This window comes from Peromyscus californicus, unplaced genomic scaffold (assembly GCF_007827085.1).
Source record: "Peromyscus californicus insignis strain IS unplaced genomic scaffold, ASM782708v3 Scaffold_12__1_contigs__length_115047231, whole genome shotgun sequence".
Taxonomy (NCBI): Eukaryota; Metazoa; Chordata; class Mammalia; order Rodentia; family Cricetidae; genus Peromyscus; species Peromyscus californicus.
Window position 1 is genome coordinate 74055389 of NW_026294413.1, and position 12167 is coordinate 74067555.

General features: G+C 36.0%; 1 protein-coding gene across 1 annotated transcript in view; it reads left to right on the forward strand.

Moving 5' to 3' along the window:
- Exoc5 (exocyst complex component 5) overlaps positions 1 to 12167 on the forward strand; it is a 58621-nt gene that overhangs the window by 20343 nt on the left and 26111 nt on the right. Inside the window, exons 5-11 of the mRNA XM_052733395.1 lie at positions 2952 to 3016; positions 7979 to 8007; positions 9286 to 9395; positions 10035 to 10079; positions 10182 to 10322; positions 10970 to 11052; positions 11923 to 12132. Coding sequence (XP_052589355.1) covers positions 2952 to 3016; positions 7979 to 8007; positions 9286 to 9395; positions 10035 to 10079; positions 10182 to 10322; positions 10970 to 11052; positions 11923 to 12132 — 683 coding nt within the window. The remainder of the gene's footprint in view (positions 1 to 2951; positions 3017 to 7978; positions 8008 to 9285; positions 9396 to 10034; positions 10080 to 10181; positions 10323 to 10969; positions 11053 to 11922; positions 12133 to 12167) is intronic.

Here is a 12167-nt window from a genome sequence, read left to right on the forward strand (position 1 = left end):
TCTTACTCTTCGCAGTGTCCAGTTGTAGATCTGTCTATTATTTCCCATCTAGTGCAGGAGGTAGCATCTCTGATGATGGCTGAGTGAGACATTGATCAATGGATATAGCAGAACGTCATTAGAAGTCATTATATTGCTACGTTCCTTTTGAAACTGTGAATAGAAGTAGCAAAAAGTATATTTACATTGACTGATTTTTTTTAAACTTGATTTATATTTATTTGAATGTTTACTCTTTAATCCTTAAAATTTTAAAGTTACCCTCAACTAATCACGTATTTCTTGATGTTACTGTTAACTCTTAACCCCTTTAGGTTTTAATTGAAAGGAAACCATCTTTACATTGTTAGTACCTTTCTTGGTTCCTGAGTCATCATAATTGGAGACTCACAGTATTTAAGTTAGTTTCTCTCCTTTGCTTCACTTTGACTTGTTTTCCTTGGTCTCCTGTGCTCTGTATACTTTATTCTGTTTTCCCCACTTGCTTTGTTTTGTTCTTGTCACTTGGTTACTCTTTAATAATTAGGAGTCATCAGTTTTTGGCTTGGCACTTTAACAGCTAGCCATATGTTATGACTTGAGAGTTGTCTGTTCTAGAAGACACAGGTTCGGTTCCCAGCATCCACATGGGTGGCTGACAACCATTCATATTTCCAGTTGTAGGCAATCCAACACCCTCTTCTGACCTTTGTGGGCACTAAAGCTATACACATAATTTTAAATAAATAAAAAAATTAAATTCATATATGACATTAGATTGACAATTATCAAATAAACTTTTGGCTATCTCAGTTTCTGAATTTTTGCCATTTGGAAAGAAAAGGAAAATCACCCACATAGCTCTAAAGAAATGTGACTGTAGGAGGGATTAGAATTAGATAAAATGCCAAACCATCATATTACTTTTCTTTTTCCCCTCTCTCTCTCTCTCTCTCTCTCTCTCTCTCTCTCTCTCTCTCTCTCATGTGATATATGTGTATTTTAAAAAGCAAACTCTACTTGCTTATTCTTACTACATACATTAAACAAAGTTTGCAGTCTTTTAGGGATCTTATCCTTTTTGCTTTTAAAAAAATCTGTTTTATATTTATTTCTGTCCATACATGTATGTTTGTTTTCCTTCTTTTCTTCCTTTCTTTCTGTTTTTTAAGATGAGTTCTTGTGTAGTCCAGGCTGTCCTCAAACTCTCTACATTGCCAAAGATGATTTTGAATTTCTGATCTTCCTTCATCTCCTAAGTCCTGGGTACAGTTGTATATCACCACACTGGTTTTTATAGGATGCTGGGAATGGAACTCAGGGCTTGTGTATGCTAGGCAAGCACTCTACAAACTGAGCTACACCTTTTTCTTAGAGTAGTAGTTTAGTACTTTTTGTGTGTAAGACCTGTTAACTGCTTTAAACAGTTCAAATGAAAGCAATTTATTAGGTGGTGTTGATACCTTTTGTGTTTATTGATGAATATTTTAAGTGATATTGTAAACAATTCTTACCAAACAATTAGCCCTGAGGATTCAGTAAAAACAGCTTTTCAGAAACAAAACTGTGGTACTTCTACTGCATCAAGCAGAATTTACAAACAGCTTGCTTCCTAAAAGGAATAAGAACAAAATCCTGATGGAAGTAGAGCTGGCTGACTGGTAGCTGTGTTCTGAAGAGGATACTGATGAGGAAAAAACGATGGGCTTTACTAGTAAGACTGAGCGGCATGGCCAGTAGTGAGACTGCAGTAACACTTACACTCACATGTGTCAGGGTGAAGAGAGCACATGGCAACTGAAATGAGTGCCTTGCTGACTCAGACAGAGAGAGGTGTGGTGGTATTTAATCCCAGAAGGCGAGCCTTTAATCCCAGGGAGTGGTGGTAGAAAGCAGAAAGGTATATAAGGCGTGAGGACCAGAAACTAGCAGCATTTGGCTGGTTAAGCATTTGGCCTGGTTAAGCATTCAGGCTTTTGAGCAGCAGTTCAGCTGAGACCCATTCTGGATGAGGACTCAGAGGCCTCTAGTCTGAGGAAACAAGACCAGCTGAGGATACGTCGAGGTGAGGTAGCTGTGGCTTGTTCTGCATCTGATCTACCAGCATTCACCCCAATAACTGGCCAGGTTTGATTTTATTAATAAGACCTTCTAAGATTCCTGCTACAGCGAGGTCTAAAGCAGCAATACTACTGTGGACTATTGCATGGAATAAACAAGAACAAGTCCTGCTACTATCCCTTGCCAGGGGTCACATAAACTCTTAGAAATATCTATACTAATGTTCTTAGTCCTTCCTTCATGGTTATATGACTCTTCATGTAAAACAGTATGAGTCATCACGAAGTCAGTTACTAAAATTGTGCGAAAATAAAAGTACTAAATTGAAATTTAAAGGAAGAAGTGGCCCCTGTGTGACTTCCTTACACTCTTCCATAAATAAGCATAAATGTCTGTATTTAAAGAATTTTAGAAATCTTGTCTAAATTCCTTTATTCAACTTGAAAATAAATACTTGAAAGTATATACATATTTCATTTAAGATACTATATTAAATTGTATCTTTATTTTTTTGTACATGTTATTAAATCATTCAGCTTGATATATGCAGCTGTATACTCTAAATCTTCTCAAGTCTTGTCTGTTTTGTTTGACCTCATAAACTTAGAAGAAATTTCCACTTTGCTTTTGACAAACAAGGATTTTTAATTTTCTCAGAGAGTAAAATTGAATTGCAGACTTTGTTGGGGGAAGAATTGTGGCAAAAAAAAAAAATCACAATATTTTAAGCACCAGAAAGATACATGGTTGGCTTTTGAGTTGTTATGGTGTTGCCCCCAAGGCTTTAAAGAAAATTGTTTGGGGCAGGTGTTATGACTGTGTATAGGGCAGTATTACTCTTTTCAGCTCTACTATTAATTTTTGTAATCTAAGAGTTCTTTTTAATTGTTACTTTTACTTATTTCTAATAGATAAAGGAAGCAGCAGACGTCATTCAGAAGTTGCATCTGATTGCCCAGGAGTTACCTTTCGATAGGCAAGTTTATACCTCAAGAACTTAATAGTAAATATATTTATGGGATAAAATTGCATTTTCCCTGTATTTTTCTTGCTCATTAAGGCAGCAATAATTTATTGAGCACCTCATTTGTATAAGATACAGTGTAATATAATGATATACCTTGAAGTAACTTCATTGTTTTTTGAAAAACAAAATTGATGAAGGAGATCTTTTAAATTGACAAAGTAAGATTTTGAATTTTCCTATTTGGAACTTTGAGAACTAGGGTTAACTTGGCTATTCAACTCTTTTTGTATTAATAGACCAGGATTAAATTTGGGGGATTCTGGTCACCTTTGAAAAGCTGGTGAAAGCTATATAGTTTCTTCAAAAAATTAAGATGTATACAGATTGTTCTTTGTAATTGTATGGAATTTTAGACTACCCATAGAACCTATCCTAGAGAATTTAAGTTAAGAATGCCTGTGTAATGCAGGGTCCTGGGGCCATCACTAACTAGATACTACTTTAAAAATAAACTGTCCACTGAGAAAGAAATGTTCTTCATGATCTCTCATAAGAAACAGTTCTTTCAGGTAACTATCTGAAAGAAATACAACTTTCTGCATAATACAGTACATGATTTTTATCTGTTGATACTTGAAGATCTTCAGATGCAGATAGAATGTGGATATAGTTTGTTATACTTAAAGCTTGACTGTTATTTTCCTAGCATACAGTTAACCACCCCCAATAAATTTTTTCACTCTCAACCCTGTACCATCATAAGGGATGAACAGTAGTAGTTTTCTTAGTCACCCAAGAGTTGGACCCTTACTTAAATGGATAAAATGTCTAGGTCAAGATTAGGTAGATGTTAATAGTTGGCTACCTTCTGTATCCTGCTTTTTTTTCTCTACCACTGTTACTGTTCATGCCTATATTTATCTTTTCTATTCCTTGTGGGGGTGGAGGCTTCTGAATGCTGGGGAGTGAACCCAAGCTCTCATACATTTGACATGCCTCTAGCCAAGCCTGGAGTTGAATATATATACTAATCAGATCTAAAGTATTCACATAGATCAATATAGCCATTCTGTTGTGGACTTTGTTGTTTTTATATAGTGCTTTAAGTGTGTAATCCTTCCTCACCTGCTTTTAGCATCTTCTTTCTTCAAATGATAAGTTGTATAGGATCTCTCAAAATCCTTTTTCCTTGATGCTTGATACTTGAAAAGATTTTAGTGTATTTTGTGGTTTTCAGTTTGTAAAAATTGATAGTTATTCTCCTAGGCTCATCTCTAAAGTGGCAATTCCATGGAGTCTCTCTGATAGTCAAAAGGGATTTATTCTGAGTTAACTCACAATATGTATAAGGGAGTTGGTCACAAGATCCAGGAGGGGTGGGGCATGGTCCAACGCAGTTCTCTGAAGAACTCTGCCTTGATCCGCAGTACCAGCATCCAGCATCCAAGACCACAAGGTAGCTAAGAGAGTGAGTACTTACACATTCCAGGTCTTAAAGGGTCCCCCCTTCAGCCACGCCCGGGGGGTGGGAGGGCAGGTACCTAGCAGTTACCTGCTACCTACCAGGGGTGATGCTTCAGGGGTAAAGCATAGACAACCACCCCTTCCTCTCCCCCTTTTGTCTAAGGAAGAAAGTTCTAACCTAACACAAAACCATATACAATAGGAATAATTATCAAGGAGAAATAAAGGGTATTGACATAAACAAATGGAGCTACAACCAACGAGAGCAACATCAAACAAGAGACACATACTAAAATCCAGAGAAGTCTGGAGCATAGGTAAATGCATAGAGATCATTCCAAAAGGTGTCTGCCCTGAAGAACCTGAATCTAATACTTAACATGTTCTAGCTAAGATACAAGAAGATTGTAACTGTTAGTCTTCAATCCCATCAAAGACCTGAGAAGAAATATAATATCTGAGAAACTGGGAGATGGACACAAGCACCTTTTGGGAGTCTTGCGAGAGTAGACAGAGACATTTGGCAGCTTGGACAGTCACCTAAAGTTTCTTAGCATTGTTGGTGCATTCAAATTGGCTACAGGCCTAGAGTATCTGACAGACCATGTTCAGAAGCAGGAATTTTGAAAGACCATCTTACCCTGTCTTAGATAGTAGAGTTAAGTAGTCACTTTTCCTTGTGTCTCACTCATTCAGAAAGGACAGTAGTCGTACTGTCAGCAGTCAAGGCAAGGGCAGTTCTTTGCCCAGTAGGCCATTTTGTGCCAAGCAAAAGACAAACTTCCAAACGGGAATGTCTTAGAAGCCCAACATTCTCTCAGGATCAAATCAGTGCTGCCAGGAGCAATCATGTCTCATGTCAATAGAATTCTAAGTTATTTAAATGCCATATTCTCTAGGTCTATGAAGTGTTTGAAGATTACCTGTCCATCTGGCCTATATATCTGTAAGTCTGGACAACCTAACGAATATAACTATAGAGATGACAAGCATAGGTGACTGTAAATCTGTCTTATTTACCTAAATAACCTAAGGGCTAAGGCTTTATGTGAACAAGGTAGACAGTCTGTAAGCAAATGTATAGTAAAAAGACAGTGACCTCAAAGTTGTGACAATACACAAAACAGCTTAAGCAGAGGTAGGAATGTATGCAATATGACAATAATTCTAAATATGTATCAATATAAAAATATCCTAAACAGAGGTAGAACATACATATAGTATGACAAATATAATTTTACATTTATATCAATATATAAACATTTCAAATATGAGTAGAAATATATATACATTACAACAAATATAGTTTTGTATTTGTGTCAATATACAAATGATCTTAAATAGGAATTTAAAAATAGTTTACATTTGTATCAATATACAAGTATCCATAAGAGTGCAATTTATCTAAGGCTGATATTTTGCTAAATTAGTTTACTAGTATATACAATAATCTACCTTAATATCCTATACCTATCCATTCCCTTTTCTCTTTTCCTAAGGAGAATACTGAGTCCAATATTTTCTTCTACTCCCAACCCTATAACCATTATCCATAACCCTGAGAAACATGAAACCTTTGGGAAAAGGAGCATCATTTTCTTAGAATTGCTTCTTGCTGTTTTGGGGGCAGTGTTATCTCTGTGGGGTCCTGGAAGAAAGCTCAGATAGTCAGGTCTCAGTTGGACTAACTATAGATTCTGCAGCCAGCCTTAGAGTAATGGGTAACGTTGTCTGAGATTCTGGCTAGAAATGTGATATCATGGACCATCTTATCATGGAACTAATTTGGAGATTTTTCAGTCCAAGGTTGATCATTGAATATTGTTCATGGATACTGGGTACTTGTTGTTTTGGGGCCCCATCTTCCTTCTGGAGACTTCACAGATTGCTATTTAGAAAAGACTTATTTTGCTTTCTCCCTCTCCCTCTCCCTCTCCTTCTGTCTCCCAATAAAGCTCTAGAAAGGTTAAAAAAAAAAAAGACTTATTTTTTTACTGTGGAAAAACTTGAACATTTTCAATATCAAGATGGAAAATTTTGGATTTATATTGGATAGAGAAGGGATTCTTCAAAGGCAAGGAAAAGCATAGAAAGAAATAGAGTCTAGATAACAAAGGTCCCTAAATTATTGGTTTTCTTCTGTTTCACACCAGTTGGCCCTTCTGATATGAGACAGAATCTCCTAATTTTTCTTTTAGTAATATGCTTGGGTTTAGAGAAGGAGGGAGCCAAATTCCAACTCCAAAGCCAGCTTGATTTATAATTGAATCAGGACCACAACTGTTCTCGAGTTAAAGAGATATTGATGTTAGGTAGTGAGATATTACCCTGTAGCGTATATTGGTACCAGTAGGTTATTTCCTTCTGCTGTAGACGTCTGAGTATCCAAGGCCTTATGATTTCTGAAGATGGGTGTTTCTATTATCCTGTAAAGACAGAAAACAGAACCCTGCCCCAAATCTTGTTTGTTAAATTTTTCTTACAACTTGTAGAGATGTCACATCGATAGATGAGCCTTTATTTTTTCCTCATCAAGGGGTTTCTCCTGTTTGAATCGAATTTTTGGTAGAGCATGGGACTCTTAATCCAGGGTCATGGGTTTGTGCCCCACATTGGGCGCCAGATAAAGTGGCAATTCCACGGAGTCTCTCTGATAGTCAAAAGGGATTTATTCTGAGTTAACTCACAATATGTATAAGGGAGTTGGTCACAAGATCCAGGAGGGGTGGGGCATAGTCCAACACAGTTTTCTGGAGAACTCTGCTTTGGTCCATAGTACCAGCATCCAGCATCCAAGACCACAAGGTAGCCAAGAGAGTGAGCACTTATGCATTCCAGGTCTTAAGCAGTACCCCCGCTTGGCCACATGGCGTTGGGGGGTGGGGGAATGAGGGCTGGAGGTCGGGGGGAGCGGCAGGTACCTAGCAGTTACCTGCTGCCTACTAGGGGTGGTGCTTCAGGGGTAAAGCACAGACAACCACCCCTACACATCTCTGAATTCTTTTATGGTCTCTTTCATTTTCCTAGTTTTAGAATAATTCATTTGTGGTTTTTGTCATTTGTAATTGCTGTGTCATCATATATGATCATTTAAAAAAAAGTAAAGCTTTACATTGTGGTTCTTCTTCACAGTGGCCAAGTGAACAAGTAAGGACAGTAACCTAACTTTGAAATTGACTGGGTTGTTAGTGCCTCAGGTGAAACTTTTCCTTTAACAAAGGAATTGATGAGTCCATGTACATTTCCTAAATGAGAAATAGCAATCTCATCTGAATTGCCTACATTTATTTTTGTCACCTGGCATGTTTTCTTTCAGTATTCTCTTCCACAGTTTTTTTTTTCTTTTTTTATTGTGACATTTTACTTTTATGGTAGTTTTATATTTAAGAAAAGTTAGATAATATAGAGGGTCCCCATTCATTACTGCACCCACTGTCCCCCTTTGTATTGTCTTATATCAGATTTGTCATGACTAATGAACCTCATCATTGACTTTCTGTTTTTCAGGTTTTCAGAAGTAAAATCAAAAATTGCAAGTAAGTGCAGTCTATTTATTTAGCATGTCTTTAAAAAAGGAAAAAGAAAACTCATATTAAAAAAATATAGCAACAGGTGAGAAAGTGGGAATGATACCATTGATCTATCCCATCCTAGAGTTTGAGGCCTCTTTCCTCAAAATATTTCTGGGATATTCTAGTAGTTCCTGTGTGTACTTTGATGTATCTTTCTATATTGTAAAATAATTGGGAGCATGTAGCTTTAGACTTTCTATATTTAGCTTAACTATGTATTTTTAGAAATTGTGTTCATTTACATATCTCTGAATAGGGGTTTTTCTAATGTATTGAGAAGACATGAGCATTTCAATTCCTATTTAGCTTATATGATTATAGTTTGTTTTGGGGGGGAGTGTTTTATTTTGTTTTCTTGAGATAAGGTCTCACTATATATCCCTGGCTATCCTGGAATTCACTATGTAGAACAGGTTGACCTTGAACTCACAGAAATCTATCTATATGTCTGCTTCTGCCTCCTGAGTCCTGGTGGGAATAAAGGTGTGAACCACCACACCTGGCTTATGCCAGTCTTTGGGTTGTCTTTTAAGCCATACCCATGCTTCTGGGGGAAAAATCCCTATATTTTTTAGCAGGCTTTACCTATGTTCACTGTTTGGTAAGCTATTTCTCAGAAAGCCAACTACCTGTTTTTCCAAGTCTTAGAATTCAGGACATGTATAGATATTTGGATTCCCTAGGAATATTTTTGATCACTATAAACTAGTCTAAGGTTCAAGTAGTAATTAAGAACTATAATAGCCTTGAGAATATGGTATTACATCAAGGACCACATACTATCTTAGGATAAAATTTGATATTTAATCGACTTAATCTCAGTAGAAATATCAGCATTGGTAAAGGCATTCTAGTTCTCATACTTCCTAGCTTTTGATTAAAGATTAAGGATTTTTTTTCTATATTTTGCCATCAAAGTTGACATCTGAAGGGTGTTCTTTCTTTTTCCCCTCCTTTTTCTTTCATTTAAATATATAGTCATCTTTTGGTTGAAGTAATAATTATAAATGGCTGTTATACTCTGAAGAGCTTAACTATTTTACCAGTTTGTAATTTGTGTCTTGAAATTCAGATTTGTGTATGTCAGTATAATGTATGAGCTAGTTAGTGTCAGTTTGTAATCTCATGTTTTTGTAATTCTTCCAAGAAGACAGACCCATAGCCACTATAAATTTTGCAATATTTGTAGATTGAGATGGCTGTATGTAAGTTGTATACAGATGGATGATTTCCTGTTTTTAGGTAAATACCATGATTTAGAATGCCAACTGATTCAGGAGTTTACTAGTGCCCAAAGAAGAGGGGAGATCTCCAGGATGAGGGAAGTAGCAGCAGTTTTACTTCATTTTAAGGTAAATGGTAAGATTTTAACTCAGGATCAGTCTTCAAGTTTCTGAAGATTTTATATTTTATGTCTCTTCATTTCCTCTAACTATTGTATAACTATATGACAGAATAATTTGGATTGATTTTTGTTAATTGTTACTTAATATTCAGTGATTTTTCTGGTAATATTGATGCTATAACAAGCAATTTATATAGTTAGAGAAAGAAAATCATGTCATCAGCCTTCTTGCTTATAGTACATCGTTTTCAATCAAAAATATTTGTAAATAAGTAAAAAGTGGGAAAACCTGAATGTAAACATCTGGTGGAAGATATGAACCAAAGAGTAGATTCACTGTAGCTAGAAATAGGGGCCTGAGAGATCTCGGGTGCTGAAGACAAATGTGTGGGTCATGGAGCTATCTTCCTGGAACCTGAGCTGGAGAGGAAAACCTCATTTGAAAAACCCTATTAATTTAATCAAAGAAGATAGGATAAGATACCCATGTTAAGTTACTGGATGGTTCGATACCTCTAATTTTATTTAAGTATGATGACTGTTGATCATTCACTGGGATACAAGATATAGTTTTATTACATGTAACACTTTGTTGAGATTGTTATTATAATTAGAACCAGACAATAACATTGTTTCTTCTTTATAGGGTTATTCTCATTGTATTGATGTTTATATAAAGCAGTGCCAGGAGGTAACTTTACAGTATACTTTTGAATTTTATTTTATACTAATTTGTATTTTGAAGCCATTTATAAGTAATATATTAACAATGTAAAATACCTCTGGCATTTAGGGTGCTTACTTGAGAAATGATATATTTGAAGATGCAGCAATACTCTGTCAGCGAGTGAACAAGCAAGTTGGAGATATCTTTAGTAATCCAGAAGCAGTACTGGCTAAACTTATTCAGAATGTGTTTGAAATCAAACTACAGGTAACTTCAAACAGTAATGAATTAAATAGTTAGGGCAATGTGTTATTGGTTTTTTTCTACAAGATTTTTCAAATTTATTTTCATTATTTTTAATTATGTGTGCACATGTGCACGTGTGTATGTGTGTGTGTGTGTGTGTCTGTATTCATGCGTATGAGTGCAGGTACCCACAGAAGCTAGAGGTGTTGGATTCCCCCTGGAGCTGGAGTTATTAGTAGTTATGAGTCACCTGATGTGGGTGCTGGGAATTGAACTCAGAACCTTTGAAAGATTTTTTTTAATTGTTTATTTATTTTTTTGGTTAGCGTTTCAAGAAATGGGTGTCATTATAGCAACTTCGTATGTTCTTCTTTTTTCTTTGCTGCTTCCCTGCCCTGTCCCCCTCCTCCTCCAGGAAGTCCCTTTGTTTCCTCATGGAAGTCCCCTTCCGCTTTCACCCTCTTATCTCTTACCTCCTTAAGATCTCTTCCTACCTCTAGCCCCCTTTCTGGTTTACCTACGACATACTCATAGAATTTTAAATCTAGGTTTCAAAGACAAGAAAGAATGTGGTATTTGTGTTTTTATGTTTTGTTTATTTAACATAATGATCTTGAGAAGTTATATAATTTAATATTTCCTTAACAGAATGTTACTTTAATTTTTAGAGTTTTGTGAAAGATCAGTTAGAAGAATGTAGGAAATCGGATGCTGAGCAGTATCTCAAAAGTCTCTATGATCTGTATACCAGGTATGTGGAGACAGGGCTAGCCTGGAACTCACTGTGAAGACCAGGCTGACCTCAAGTTCACCAAGGTCTAGCTGCCTCTCCTCGTGAATGCTAGCTTTCACGGCATTTGTGACCATGCCTTGCTGTGGTCTGTTGTTACTTATTAGACGATAACAATACATTTCATATTCTCTCTCTCTCTTTTAATAGAAAATGGGAAGTATTCAGTACTTTATCAGATAGCAGCATCCTGTTTTGCATTAAATTCTTGCCTGTATAGACTGGAGTTACAAAAGAGCAGAATTCTTACTGTACTAGCAAAAGACCTTGTTTAAACTGACTTAAGAATTTTATTTGTTATTTGTGAGCTAGTTTTTGTGTTTTTGTTGTTCTTAAGAATTAGTGCAGTTACATTTATCCGAAGTCCCTTTGTTTTGGGAGAAAGTTCATCCTGACAACAGCAGCGACACTCTCTTCAACAGTGTGAAATAAAAACTTAGAGGTCAGTCCACATGGACAGAGACAGAAATGGTGAAGAGACAGTAAAGCTCTCAGAATCATGTGGGTGCCTTATGGTAGAAGGCTTTAGAACATACCTTAGGCTACTCTCCATTTTTGCTCTTTCTGTTAGTCATTGCTTCACAGCCTTTTTTCTAGGTTATCTCTACCACTTTATGTCAGTTTTCAAAACTAAAATATTATTTGTAATATTTTTTTCTCTTCCATATATAACTTTATAAGTTGCTCTCTAAATCCTAAGTAGTCTCCCAACATTTAAGAAATGATTGTTTGATATAAATCATTAAAGTCCTATTATGAATATATAGGATCTTTGATCTTGCTGCTGTATCTAAAATATATATTAATCTTTTCTCTCTTTTCCATGACAAGAACCACCAGTCTTTCAAGCAAACTGATGGAGTTTAACTTAGGTACTGATAAACAGACTTTCTTGTCTAAGCTTATCAAGTCCATTTTCATTTCCTATTTGGAGAACTATATTGAAGTGGAGATTGGATACCTGAAAAGCAGAAGTGCTATGATCCTCCAGCGCTATTATGATTCAAAAAACCACCAAAAGAGATCCATTGGCACAGGAGGGTAAGTTTCTAAAAATTAAATATAGTTAACATTAA